The 15,536-nt window shown below is 36.9% G+C and overlaps 1 protein-coding gene across 2 annotated transcripts in view; it reads left to right on the top strand.

The window, feature by feature from the left end:
- The first annotated feature begins 1,831 nt into the window (after positions 1–1,831).
- ASB4 (ankyrin repeat and SOCS box containing 4) overlaps positions 1,832–15,536 on the top strand; it is a 54,481-nt gene continuing 40,776 nt past the window's right edge. For both annotated transcript variants that reach the window (XR_008549038.2, XM_001170131.8), the window contains exons 1-2: positions 1,832–2,488; positions 12,074–12,373. Coding sequence is in view for 1 of the 2 variants with exons in the window: in XM_001170131.8 (XP_001170131.1) it covers positions 2,302–2,488; positions 12,074–12,373 (487 nt within the window). In the remaining variant the exon portion in view is untranslated. The remainder of the gene's footprint in view (positions 2,489–12,073; positions 12,374–15,536) is intronic.

The following is a 15,536-nucleotide window of genomic DNA, read 5'->3' on the forward strand; positions in this document are numbered from 1 at the left end:
TAGTATATTTGCAGCTTTGTGACAAATTCTAGTGTATGGGAAATGGAGGCAATCTAGGGATTCCCATTGCCACTTAAATCTGTTAGTGAGCTAAGTTACACACGGGCAGGGATTTTTGTGTTTGTTCACTGCTGTATCTGCAGTGCCCAGAATAAGTGTCTGACAAATGGTAGATACTCGATGGGTATTTGTGGAAAGAATCATAACAATAGCATAAAACAGACTTGCAAAGTGCTCCCTAAAAATGCCAATACAATTTCAACAAAAGCAGTGTGTCACAGAGAGTCAGTTGGGAGCCAATCCCTTGGTTGAGGAAGTATTTCCATATATGGCTCTTTTTGTTGTTGCTATTTTTCAAAAATTGTATAATTTAAAATCTTCAAAAACTGTAAAATGTTTGACATTAAAAAGTAAAAAAAAAAAAAAAAAAAAAAAAAAATTGTCAGGCATAGTGGCTCATGCCTGTAATCCCAGCACTTTGGATGGCTGAGGCAGGAGGTTCGCTTAAACTTAGGAGTCGGAGATCAGCCGGGGGAACATGGCAAAACCCTGTCTCTTCAAAAAAACACACAAAATTTAGCCAGGTGTGCTGGTTGCATGCCTATAGTCCTAACTACTCCAGAGGCTGAGGTGGGAGGATGGCTTGAGCCTGAGAGGCAAAGGTTGCAGTGAGCCCAGATCACACCACTGTGCTCCAGTCTGGTGACAGAGTGAGATCCTGTCTCAAAAAAAAAATAACAAACAAAACTAATCTATAGTATTAGAAGTTAAGATTTATTGTTATCTCTTTGAGGCAGGTGTTTTGATTAGAAGAGGACATAAAGGGGGCTTCAGGTAAACTTGAACTAGTCTATGGTTTAACCTCAATGTTGATTACATGAGTTTGTTCACTAAAAATTTGACAAGCTGTATACCTGTAACTTGCCAATTTCTTGCATTTATATTACACATCAATAAAATAAGTTTAAAATTATGTTGTGATTTGCATCGCTTACATACTTAAGTAAATTCTAAGAATCAAATAGTATCATTGTAAGTTTTTAAAAATTCATGTTTTTAATTATTCTGCAGAAAGTTTGCACCAGTTTTGACTTCCACAAATGACATATAAAAATGCAATTTATTTGCATTCTCTTTAGAACTTGCTATTATAATTTTCCTAATTTTTAATGATTTTATGTAAGAAAAATTAAGTATATACTTTTCTCTCCAACTTTTTATTTGAAAAATTTCAAACTTACAGAAAAGCTGAAAGAATAATGTAATGGACACCAATATATCCCTTACTAGATTCACCAACTCTTTAAGTTTTTGCCACACTTGCTATCTCTCTGTTTCTATTTACACATACATATATATGTGTGTATATATGTATATATGTGTATATATGTATATATATGTATATACACATACACACACATCTATCTGTCTGCATTTCTGAGCTATTTTTAAAGAAGTTTTAGACATCATGACAATTTATCCCTTAATGTATCACTTAAGAGTAAGAATATTTTTTTACATAACCACATTTATCATTACACTTCTATATTGTCAAGTAATATCTAGTCCACATTTATAGTTCCACAATACTGTCTTTTCTAGCTGATTAAAAAACAGGATTCAATAAAGTCATTCACATGTTGCATTTAAATGTTTTATCTCTTCAGTTTCTTTTTTACCTAAAAGAGTCCCTGCCCCCGACCATCTCCCCACCTCCTCCCCTCCCGGCTTTTCATATTAAAATTTTTCAAGTCTAGGTCACTTGAAAACCTCCTGTTTGTCTTCAAATATGTATGACAATGGTTGATTTTACAAGCTCATATTGCAAAATTATTACAGGTTTTTAGAAGCAAATGTATCAACAACTGTAACAAATTTTCATTTTTGGATATTGGCTTGTCAGAGCAAGACGCTGGATCTCCAGCCAGGCACCAGATGTTTTTATTGAGGGGAAAAAAAGAGCATTAAGAGCTTTTAAATCTTATGTTATTACTTTGATCATATAAGAAATAATTGTGACATTTCATGCCTGGAAATGTATCACGGGGGCTTTCCTTCATATTGACACTATATATTACTGAATGGATCAGTTAATATATAACCAGTTTAAAGGACCTGAAAATGTAGTGACAGCCAAGAAGGATATTTTGAAGTTTGAAATGATCCCTATATAAATAGAACGGATCAGCATAACTTTGGGATAAAATTAGCCGACAGTTTGTGGACTCTCCAGCATGCGCCTGTTTGCTCGGTGCTGTTCTCTTGATAAATCACAACAAAGCTTCCAGAGGGAGAGGAAGGATGGACGGCACCACTGCCCCTGTCACTAAATCTGGAGCTGCCAAGTTAGTTAAGAGAAATTTCCTTGAGGCGCTAAAGTCCAATGACTTCGGAAAATTGAAGGCTATTTTGATCCAAAGGCAAATAGATGTGGACACTGTTTTTGAAGTCGAAGATGAGAATATGGTTTTGGCATCTTATAAACAAGGTAAAAACATATAGGTGTTATTGTAGAACTGTTAGAAAATGATTTTAAAAAAATGCACAGTGTCAGTTATCCACTCTAAACAGTAGTTTTTATTGTTTCTTTAAGTATTCATTTAAAAAATATTTCTAAATTGATATTTTCTTTCTTTTTAAACTAAAACACATTGTGGGCTGATATATATGTATAAGTTGTGTCTCTCCTTTTCTTTTCCCACCCTTGGGCCTAGGACTTGAAATCCCAGACAATCATTTTTAGCAATGCACTCTCTCTGTTTTTAACTTTTCTTCTGACTATGATGATATAGAAGGAAGAAAACATTTTTAGATTATGGCTAAGCAGATTGTTGAAACCCTATCTTAGACAATGTACCTGGTTTAAGAACAGGCTGCTAATTCTCCATTAACAGCTACTTAAAGATATATCCTCTCTATGTCCATGTGGATGAAAAAGAGGAATCTCCCCAACATTTGGAGGGTTAATAAACGGATAAAGCGGTGTCACAGGCACCTTCATGGTCTTCTTCATTTTAATGAGTTTTCAGTTCAGGCACAAAAGCTGAATTCAGCAAAACCAAAAAGTTAACTTTTTTCCTGGACTACAATAATTGTTCAAAATTGTAGATGTGTTTAATACAGAATATCTGTCTTATAATGACCTAAGGAAAACAAAAATTAGACCAATTTTTTTTTTACCAAGGAATTTTCTGGAACCCATGCTTAATAAATCAGAAATAAATTAGAGTTCCACTGATTCTGATTTCCCAAATCAACTGGTTAATTGGGGGAACGTGAGTAGTTAGATCATCTGGTGAGCATACTGCAAACATGCTGCTCAACGTCACTAATGTTTAATACAATATAGATGCTAAGGTCTTGTGTATAGCATTTAGAGACAGTCATTATTTTAATGTTTAAAAATGATTTCTGGCCATCTATAAATCATCAGTATAATACATTTCCAGATACAAATGCTAATGGCACAGTATATATTTCTTCATTAATTTACTGTCCTCCGATTGTCAGTTCTGAGGGACATATAGAAGAGTTCAGGCTAGTTACTATGTTTATGATTTTTACTCAAGGGCTTTATAATATTTTGGCATTAATGGCATTAACATTTTGATGGGAAGACAAAGAAGGGATCTATTTTTTAAAAAGTTTATGGGGTCTGTTAGAAAATTTGTATACTATATAATCAGATTGCTTTCATCTTATAATTTTGTTCAGTGATAGAATGTGTGAATGCTAAACTAATTTTTAAGATGTTTTTAAAAAGCTTCTATTTGTGCCTAGGGTGAAATAACTCAGGTTCAAGTCAGTGGGTAAGTTATTTGACCCTGAGTTGCAAAGACTGTCTTCTCTCGTCTCCTGAGCAGGCCAAGTTGCACAGATTGTGGGAAGTTTCTGAGGATATAAGAAACCAAGTTTTAGGTGCAGGCTCTAGGGAAGTGGAGGGGAGAGGTGGGGTTGGTTCTCCTACTTCCACCGGTGTCATCTTCCTTGAAGGAAAAGAAAATACATTTTAAATTCTTCTTGTCAATATGAGCTGACTCCTATGGTCCTCATAGAGCTAAATTTTCATTCCCACGAATTGAGGTGTTTTCATAGTGTTAGGACTGTGGGATGTGGCTTTCAATTAGGGAGATAGCAAATTACACCCTCTGGAAAAGGAAAAGAACAGTTCCATTCTTATGTATGCCAAGTGGATGTTTGCACAGAACTAGTAAATTTGTGGTCTTACTTTTAGGGTTTATGCAGGAAATTTGTGTCTGCACTCATGTGTAGAAAGAAACACACTTCTCCACTACTCTGTTTAATACGCACATGGGCACAAGGCCTGTCTCTTTAGTCTTAAACCCAGGTTAAAACCTCATCTTTCTTAAAAGTTTCTTCAGGCCGGGAGTGGTGGCTCACGCCTGTAATCCCAGCACTTTGAGAGGCCGAGGTGGGCTGATCACGAGGTCAGGAGATAGAGACCATCCTGCCTAACACGGTGAAACCCCATCTCTACTAAAAATACAAAAAATTAGCCGGGCGCGGTGGCGGCCGCCTGTAGTCCCAGCTACTCGGGAGGCTGAGACAGGAGAATGGTGTGAACCCGGGAGGCGGAGCTTGCAGTGAGCCCAGATCGCGCCACTGCACTCCAGCCTGGGCGACACAGGGAGACTCCGTCTCAAAAAGAAAAAAAAAAGTTTCTTCCAATTTTTTTCACATGCTTCCAGCCTTATCATCGATCCTTTTAAACTTAGGAATGGAAAGTTAGGAATGGAAATGACAAATAGAATCCTAGCTGCTAGTAGATCTAAGTGGTTATATCAATTTCTTAAGTCATAAAGTCATTGTCAGGCAACAGCGTGGAGCTGAGCAGTCTACAGTGGTTAGTTAGTTCTTTTCTAAATAGTTCAAAGGAATAGGACCCATTTCTGTGTGGCCTTAAAAGGTATGTGGCTGGATTAAAGTTTGTGAGACTTTATTAAATCAAAGGAGAAGTTTTGGACGTTGGACACTGTTGAACTGCTACACACTGCTCTTTGATTTTTTTAAAGCACTTTTGAAAAGCTCTCCACAAAAGTGCATAAATAAGTGTGCAGCTTGATTACTTTTCACAAAATAACAAACCTATGTAACCAGCATCCAGATGAGGAAACAGAACATTCCTGTTTACTTTTAAAGTGTGGGAATCTTCAGGTTTCAGTTATTTTTGGCTTAATAAGAAAGACAATGCACAAAACCTATAACAAATCTCATGCTACTCTTAAATTTCCTTGTGTAATCAATACTAAAATTTTATATTCAACATTTGATAGTCCTATAGAAAATGAAAAGTAGTACAATCAATTCTAAACCATTCTTATTTATTTAGAACATACAGCATTTTTATAGGATTTAAGAAGTAACTAAATTTTATCCCTAAATATAGTCCATCTAAGCCTATATGAAAGTCAGTGTATAATTTTTGAAAAGGGAACTCAGAACTCTGCTGGCAAATAAATCACCTAAAATCTAAATAGTGCTTCCCAAATTTATACAATCTATTGGGCACACCAGTAATCAAAAGTTTAGCTCATAAGCAAATATGAAATGTGTATTTTGTGAGGAAGACAGAATAAAGCTATTGGATTACAAATAAGTCTGGAAGCTCATTTCTGCTTTCCTCTGTAGCACTGGGCCCATCTCATTGAATAGCTTCTCTTACCAGTTTGGCAGAGAACAGATTTAGAAGCCAGCCTCCAGAGTTCATGTTCAAACTGTGGATCCTGTCTTTGTCCAGCACCTAATCATGATTCTTGAAGTTAGAGAGCTCTCACTTTACTTTTCTAAGTTATTTTAAGCTTCATAATAAAATCTGCAGATGAAATCATGTTTTATTAATTTAAAGAAACTTTTCTCACATTTTGTAAAGCAAACATTTAAAATGTGCTGGTTGGCATTTGAAAGACCTCCCTGGGAATGGCGGAGATAATGGGTCTTAAAAGCAAAAACAAGTAAGCCAAAATTGCGTTTACCAGATGATCACTTTAAAATAAAAACGATATAAAGAAAACATAAAGAACGACTTTCTAACTGCCAAATGCAATAAGTCATTGAAAGTCAAGGGATGTCAGTGATATAACATTAATTATGAGCCAACCACTGAGTATTTAGAGTGAAGTCAGGCACAGAAGAAATCTTTAAAGAAAACACAAAGGTCCCTTCTATTGGTTTTCACTGGTGACCTCCATACTGGAAACATGAAGGACTGTCCACAAAACTGTTTCCAAAGGCTTTACCAACTTGATCTTCCTTCAGATGTATGAGCTTTTGCTCATAAATGATACAGGCAGAATTTCATACTTATCTCTTTGGTATGAAATGCCCCAGTCAGCAAGGTTAATCAGAGTCTTTTTATTAATCAGGGTAATGCACTTTAAGTACTTCGTTTATGGCCCATAGCCACTGATTCCTTGGTTGGTAGTCATATTTTTAATTAAAATAACCAATGAATGATTTCACTTAAAAAACTTTCTGGCAGGTACTCTGTCTCCTTTACTAAGTAGCAACTTATATCCAAATATTGTGAAAGCTCTTATTTCCACTCTCTGAATGAATAATTTCTTTATCACCTAATTTTCCTCTTTGCCAGAAATTCACTCTCCTGCTTTCCCATTTCCATCCTAGGGTTCTTTTCCTTTCTTCGATGTTCAAACTTTTTTCTTTTACATTTTACACTTCAAACTTGCTTTTATCCCCCCTTCCCAGGGGAACTTTGAGTTATCTGGAAAATATTAGCTATTAAAAAATAGCCAAGAATTGTGCTTCAGTCTGTAATCCTTCAGGACTGTGTAAATACATGGACACAGGCAGAGCAAATGTCTGCTAATCCAGCCACGAGCAGTGTGTGTAACCTTTGGCTGTAATAACAGAGGCTTCTCGTGTGTGGGGTTCTTTTGACTCAGATAACATTATAGTTGATAACTGTTGCAGAGCCCAGGCTTAGCTGAAGGTTTACTAGAAATGTGTACATCCTCTCCAAACGCTGGAGCAGAACCAATCCCCTCTTCCAAAAGAAGGCCCAAACACTTTGCTCCTTGCTATATTTCTAGGCAGCTTTCTACCCAGCTATTGGGGCGTATCTCTTTGGTTTCAGATTTAAATTAAACACACACACGCATGCGTGCACACACACACACACAATTAGTCTGCATATTTTCTTTTCAGGGATAAAACTTCTCAAATTCCTTTAGAACTTTTAGCTACAAGTGATATCAGTTTGGAGGTAAACTGCATGTAGCCTTCGGATCATAGATGGCTATTTAAAGATTTGGGGGCAATGGAGTTTGAGAGTTAGAGTTGATTCTGTGGGTACTTGTTATATGAACATGGACACTTTATACTACTTAATCTCTTCCAGACTAATTATCTTCATTTGTAAAATGGAAGCTTTGACAAGACCCTCTCTAAGTTCAGATTCTGGCATGCAGATAATTAATCACATTATGAAGGTGAAACTATGTAAACAGATTATGTATCATGGTCAAAGCCACATGGGCATGGCCTGTATTTGGGAGTTCCTGTGGGTTTTGTACACAGGGGAAATAATCTCTATTTTTCTTTTCTTCTTAGTGGAGCTTCTTATTCAAACAGAACTCTTCTGCAAGGAGCTGTCACTGCACACAGACTCTAGACATGGGGTAGCGTGTGAGTGGTTTACATTAGAGGGAGGCAGCCGCTGCTTCACCTCCCACCCCTAGCTCCCATGGGCTTGGTTGGTTCCCCGGTTCTCCCTCACCTCTGTCCATTGTGAAGTCTAAACACATAGTAAAAGGGCAGCCTGAAGTCTGCAGAGGTGAGCAGAGGGGGGCTTTTGAAAGACAAATACTAGGAATAAATCACATTCTAGGTTTCGAAGCCCTGGGAAAATTTTGCTGTGGGAAGAAGGGAGTGTGTAAAAAATGAATCTGCCTCATCAGTTAATTCTGTTTCTAGCATGCTGTGGTCATTGGTGGTTATATTTTGGGGGACAAATTCTGATCTCTTGACATATCAGCATCAGCAGAAGATTGTGAACAGGCACAGCCTTATCGGTAGTTTTTGAAGATAGCTTTACCTGGGGTTTGGTCCTCCATGACAGTAAGTGTATTTACTTCCACACTTGCTACACAGTGACCTGTAGGCCCAGCCTCATTTTAAAGTGATGATTGTACGTTGATGGCCCTTTTGCCAGGGGCTGCTCTTTTCTCTGCTCAAAGCAGCAGACTTTCCTGATATGCTCAGGGCTGAATTATTCAAAAATCCCTAGCCCCACATTACCACCAAAGTTTTGCAACACAGCTTCCAGATACACTTCAGTATACCCTAAGCTATAGCCTGCAAACTGTCCTCTTGCCATTTCTCCACTTCAGCTCCCCAGAGGCAGCAGCTAAGGTGTCTTGTTACCACCTACCTACACACATTCCTATCTTAGGAGAGGTGAGTTGTAACCACAACTCCATTCTGGGAGTTGGCTGAATTCCAGGACCTTGTAGTCTGTGAGCCTGATTGACCAGATAATGTTTATGATTACAGGAGATGCAGAAGAAACTGACTGAGAGGCCAAGGATGACTGACTCACATAATACACGAACAGGATAGAGTCTTTAGGTGCTACCTGGAAGTTAGGAGGAGGAAAAAAATTCAACTAGCAAATGCATTTCCATATCAGAGATGTGAAATATTACAGATGAATTGAGGATCTTCTTCCTTTCCTTGTGATTTGTGAAGCAGGCTTGGAGGTAATTCTATTCTGCTTCCACAAAGACAAAGACAGATGGAAACTGCATTGCGGGTATTCTGAGTCCATGAGTTTGGATTGAGGCAGGCAACCCATGGCTCTAGCAGGCTGAAAAAGTGGCAGTTTTCTCATCTGGAAAATGAAAGGCTTGGACTGGATAATCTTCCCTCCAGCGCTAACATTCTGTGTTTCTTTGATTTTACATCAAAATGGTGTTTTCTTAATCAGCTCTCTGCTGCTTCCTTTCTAGGATCATTTTTCTTCCCATTGCAGAAGCAGGCGCAAATTTCCAATCAGTTGTCACAGAGAGCTACCTAATTTTTGCTGTTAATCAGCAGGCAAAACACATCCTGGTTTTCAGACCTGGAACCAACTTCTTAGGCAGTTAGAAAAGACTGTTTTTGCCAGTTGCTTTTTGAGGAAATTTGAGTATTAAAATGACTGATTAAGTATTGAAGTTAATGTGATTCATTCATCATCAAAAGCAAGCTGCATGACATACAGCTTAGGAACTCTGCTCGGAACAGAGATTCAATGTACATAACTCAATAGAAATGTATAAATGAATCTATATGTACATACATTGTGTGTGCATATCAATTTGCACACACATACACACGAGGCGTGGAGTTGATGCTCCCCAGCTCAGACTGTCTATGACACTACTTAGTTCTGCCATGGAAAGTCCATATAATCCAACACCATCTCTTCCCAGTGTCTGGAATCTCAAAGTAATATATTAGAATTTAATTCTATTAGCTGAATATAGATTCTTCTATAAATTCAGATAATCCTGAGAGTGATCATACTTTAAACAATCCTCAGTCCATTAGACCTTAATGTGAAATAACTGGATTTCTTTTTAAAGAGGAGATTTGGATAAAGGGAAAGGTGGGAGAGAGAGAAAGCAAGATGGCTCTAGAATTCTGAATGGAGTAAAAAAGAGATGAAAGTGTGTGTGTGTGTGTGTGTGTGTGTGTGTGTGTGTGTATAGCTAGGTTGGAGGATACATTACAGAAAGACAGACAAACTTTGGGTTGAGTTCATTCATTCCTGTGGGATTAATCACTGTGCACAACCTTGTAAATAGCTTCTTTAAATTAAATTATTTTTTCCCCTCTGGACAGAGAGAAAATAGCTTATTTTGATTTTATTTATTTTTGTTAAAAAGAAATACATGCACAGGATACTAAATTTAGAAGTTGCCAGGGAGGTAACTTGGTATGTTACCTCCTTGTAACAAGAACAAGTGCATGTCTGTCCTGATCCTCCAACCCCCCAGTTCTTCTTGGAGGCCACCACTATAACCAGTTTCATGTTCTCAGTGTTTACAAATATATTTGCATATGATAGCATAGTTTGTATACTGTTTGGCTCCCTGCTTCTCTCATTCAGTAATATATCTTGAGATCTTTCCATTTCAGTCTATATAGAACTGCCCCTTTTTTAATGGTTGTATAGTATTTGATTGACGGATGTATCATAATTTATTTAAGCAATCTCCTATCAATTAACATGGAGGTTGTTTAACCATTTGAACAATGCTGTAGTGTAGTGCATGTTCTTGTATGTAGACCAGGTTGTCAAGATTCCTAAGTCCAGGAGCACATTTCACAGAGTACAATGCAAATGTTGTTTTTTGTGGAGTTGTGCAATACAGTGGTCCTTTAGGACATTTCATATGGGTGTTTATGCTTATAGGATAAATACCCAGGAGTGGTATGTCTCTAGTGTTTTTCACTTAAATGAGAGAAATTTAATACCTGATCACCAGGCCCACTTTTAATGTGGTCATCATCCTCAGAGCACCCTCTAGTAGTTCATCATTTCTTGTAAGGGGCAATGCCCAGTAGTAATCGTAATATTCTAGATTTCTTATGACCTTATCTAATCAGTGAAGAATACAACGTTTACTTCTCTTGTTCTGGACACTACACTTTTATTAATGTAGTTTCAGATTGTATTAGTTTTTTGGCAGCACCATCCCACTGTTGGCTTATTTTGAGATTACAACTCAAATCCCTAGGTTGTTTCTCAAATAAATGACCATTAAATCATAGTCTGCTTACTTTGTACTTATAAGTGGAAGTTTTATAATCTATAAGCAAACTTTTGATTTATCCATGTTAAAATTTATTTTGTTGGTTCAGCCCTAAAGTAACTTCTACGCTGTGACTGTTGAAGAACTATCTCTTCATCTTCTTGCCCTCAGTATTTTTTCTTTCTGTACCTATTTTCCGTTCTCCATTCATAAAAGCTTAAATGCTATGGCTATTGGCATTGACATAGAAAGGTTTATAAAGTCATCATAGTTATAGCTTGTCAAGTGTGGCAATAGTTGCAGATTTATAGAAAAAAGACCAGCTCAGCGTATAGAAGTCAGAGATCAGTGGGAGAAAAGAGAGAGAGAGAGGCAGAGAGAGAGAATGCACATTTCCAAAAACCAATGGGAAAAATTATTGAAGATCTCAGTTCTAGGCACATCTATGCTTCCCCTGCCCAATTCATTTATGTATGGCTTGTAGACATAGTTAATTATGCAACATATCTTATTTTCCTGTGTATTTTGGCTGCTAGGAAATTCAAAGGCAAATTTGCAATGCCATTCTAGTGTATGGGATACAGTTTATATTTTGTGTACGTATTTGTCTTACTTTTGACATTTTTATGTTCCTACTTTTTTATTTTGCCCTTATTTTCTAAATCGTCTAAAAAATCTTTAAGTGTGTGAAAGTTGAGTTGCCTTAAATTCGTCTTTGGAAAGCGATATTGCATAAATCAACAGGCAGGCAAATAAAATCTTGGAGTGATAATTTTTTAAAAAAGATTAAATATATTCATATGTTGGATTGACAACAACTATAGGAAAAAAGATTTTGGATAAAATAAAAATTATAAGCTTGCAACTGACAGCCTTGGAATCATTCAAGACAAACTCTCAATGATTGAAAGTTTTTAAAAAAAAAATCCTTGAAGCATCTCAAATAACTCAGCATGCAAAATAAAATACAATTACATAAATGAAGATCCCAAACTTAAATGCCTTCAAGACCTAGAAAGGTAAAGTAAATAAAGGAACAAGACACAGTAATAAGAAACAGTAGAGACAGTGAGAGCTTGAGAAAGCCTGTTCCCCTGATGAATATCAGAATATGCTATTTAACAAAATGCTTGCAGACCCATTAGCTATTAGTTTAAAACCTCTGTCATCCCCTCTCCACCCCACTTTTATAAATGTGACCAAAATAAAATACTTGTAAAAATCCTCACAAAACAGGGAGAAAGCCTAGGTCAAGAAGTTAAACTTTCCTTTTCCTTTTTTTTTTTTTTTTTCAGGTTACTGGTTGCCTAGCTATAAATTGAAGTCTTCCTGGGCCACAGGCCTCCATCTCTCTGTCTTGTTTGGCCATGTGGAATGTCTTCTGGTGCTACTGGACCACAATGCTACAATCAACTGTAGACCCAATGGGAAAACCCCTCTTCACGTGGCTTGTGAAATGGCCAATGTGGATTGTGTTAAGATCCTCTGTGATCGTGGGGCAAAGCTCAATTGCTACTCCTTAAGTGGACACACAGCTTTGCACTTTTGTACAACTCCAAGTTCCATTCTCTGTGCCAAGCAATTGGTTTGGAGAGGTAAGCCTTTCTGGGTGGCCAACATTGTTGTCTGCTTGTACACTCATGGTTTCAAGACTTTGTGACCCCTACCCCAGATGATGTAGTAAGCATAAAGATGCAATTATGCCTAGTACAGAAGGCCCTAAAAAATACATAGTTCTGTTGATTCAGGTAATTCAATGATGATCGAATTAAAATCTTATTATCTAATAGCAGGAAGTTCATTCATTTACTCATTTACTTAACAAATATTTATTTAGCTCGTATTATGCATCAGGTAATGCACTAAGTAAATGAAAAAGAGAAAATACTCCTGCCCTCAAAGAAAGTATATTCTAATAAGGGAGACAAATATTAACAAAATAAATTCATAAATATATAATTATAAATTGGGACAGTGTTATGAAGGAGAAAACAGGAGTTATGAATGAGAATGTCAGAAGTGAATTACTATAAAATGTATAAAGTCTTCTCTAAGGATATTATGCTAGGTAGGCTGAAATTTTAAGAATGAAAAGGACGGCCAGCTGCTGTGGCTCATGCTTGTGGTACCAGAAGTTTTGGAGGCTAAGGTGGGAGGATCACTTGAGCCCAGGAGTTCAAGACCAGTCTTGGCAACATAGGGAGACCCCATCTCTACAAAAAGTAAAAAAAATTAGCCGGGCATGGTGGCATGCACCTGTGGTCCCAGCTACTCAGGAGACTGAGGTAGGAGGGTCACTTGATCCCAAGAGATCAAGGCTGCAGTGACTTGTGATTATGCCACTGCACTCCAGCCTGACTGACAGAGTGAGACCCTGTCTCAAAACAAAAAACAAAGAACAAAAACAAACAAAAAACAAATGGGAAGGAGACAGCCATTAAAAAAGAACGCTGAGAGGAAGAGGGGTCTAGCTATAGGAAATAGCTTGAGCAAAATTGCTAAGAGAGCAATAAAACTTGGAATATTAAACAGATAGAAGAAGGCTACTATGACCAGAGTATCATGGGTGTGGGGTAGGGTGGGAAGGACAAGAGGGTAGAGGGGAGTGTTACAAGATGACATTGGATGTGTTAGATCCTACAGGGCCTTTGAGGGTCAAAGTGTAGGGCTCTGAAATAGAGCCACAAAAAAGTTTTCAGTAAGACAGTGACATGATTTAATTTTCCTTTAAAGTCATTATTCTGGAGCTATGCAGAAAATAGATTGGAGGTGGACAAGAATGGAAGCAGGGAGACCAGTAGGGAAGCTATTGTAATAGTCTAGGTGAGAGAAGATGGTGGCTTGCACCAGGGGCAAGCTCAGATAGGAAGTTTAGGAGATGGGTTTGCAATACATTTTGGAAGTAGAATTGTTGGGATTCGGAGATGGATTGGATGTGGGTGGGGTGTGAAGGAAAAAGGAATTCCCAAGTATCATTGCCTGGTTTCAGGTTTTAGAAAATAGGCAGATAGTGATGCCATTTTTTGAGGTAAAGAAACTTGAGGAAGAGGCACCTATGTAGGGATAATCATTAAATCCATTTTTTAAAAAGTCAGTTTATGGAGGTATAATTTTCACTCAGCAAAATTAACAGTACAATTTAACATTTTGAGAAATATTATTTTTGTGAAACTATCATGCCAATCATCTTAAAAAGTTTCCTGATGCCCTTTGTAGTTAGTCCTCTCCCCCTCTACATCTACAGACAACCACTGATGTTTTCTGTCCCTATAATTTTGCCTGTTTTCAGAATGTCATATACATTAAAATATAAAATATGTAGGCTTCTGAGTCTCGTTTCTCTCACTTAGCATAATACATTTGAGATCCATCCATATGGTTGCATGGACCAATAAATTAGACCTTTTTATTGCTGAGTAGTATTCCATTGTATACACACAACAAAATTGATCCACCTCCCAGTAGAGGGACATTTGGAATGTCCTTAGGTTTTGTCAGTTTTCAAAGAAAGGCTGATATAAACATTTGCATACAAGTTTTTATGTGGACTTTTTATTTCTCTTATATAAATACCTAGGAGTGGGATGATGGCTATGTGGTAAATTTATAAGAAACTGCAACATCGTTTTCCAAAGTATTTCTATCATTTCGTATTTCTATCAGCAATGTATGAGAATTCCAGTTGCTTGGCAGAACTTGATAATGTGAGATAAAAAAAATTAGGCTGGGCACGGTGGCTCACACCTATAATATCAGTATTTTGGGAGGCCAAGGTGGGAGAACTGCTTGGGTCTAGGAGTTTGAGATCAGCGTGGGCAACATCAGTTTGCAATCATTACAAACATATTAGAATAGCTAACATATTGGCTAACATTCTAAATGTCCCTCTACTGGGGGGTAGATCATTAGAATGTTAGCCATTCTAAATATGTTTGTAATGGTATCTCATTGTTTTAATTTGAATTTCTCTGATGACTAAGGATGTTGAACATGTTTTCATGTATTGATTTGCCATCTGTATATTATTTACTTTGGTGAAATGTCTGTAACTTTTGCTCCTTTAAAAAAATGGGTTGCCTGTATTCTTATTGATTTGAGAGAGTTCTTGATATATATTCCGAATACTAGTCATTTATCAGATACATAGTTTGCACGTATTTTTCTTCATTCTGTGGCTTTTCTTTTCATTTTCCTAACAGTATCTTTCAAAGAGAAGAAGTATTTAGTTCTGATAAATTCAATTTACCAATTTTTTTCCTCCTAGCAACAAAATTTGTTTCCTATGTTTATTTCTAGAGGTTTTGTCATTTCAGATTTTACTTTTAGGTGTAGGATTCATTTTGAGTTAATTTTTTTATATGGTATAAGTTATGGGTTAGGTTCGTCTTTTTTTATATGGATGCCCAGTTGTTTCAACACCATTTGTTGAAAAGAATATTCTTTCACCATCAAACTGCCTTAGTATTTTTGTCAAAAATCAATTGGCAATATATGTATGGGTTTATTTCTGGACTCCAGCCTATTCCATTGACCTATATATCTTTTTATTTTTTTCCCTAATTCTCCACTGACTTGATTGCCACAGGTTTGTATCAAGTCTTGAAATCAGATAGAGTGAGCCCTCCTAGATCAGTTTTAAGTATGAGAGTTTTCATATCTCTTTGAAACTTCAGTGAAAATGTCAAGGATGCACTTTATATAAAAGTATAGATTTCAGAACAGAGCCCTGGACTAAAGCTATAATTTCAGAATTGTTGG

This window comes from Pan troglodytes, chromosome 6 (genome assembly GCF_028858775.2).
Source record: "Pan troglodytes isolate AG18354 chromosome 6, NHGRI_mPanTro3-v2.0_pri, whole genome shotgun sequence".
In the NCBI taxonomy this organism is placed as follows: Eukaryota; Metazoa; Chordata; class Mammalia; order Primates; family Hominidae; genus Pan; species Pan troglodytes.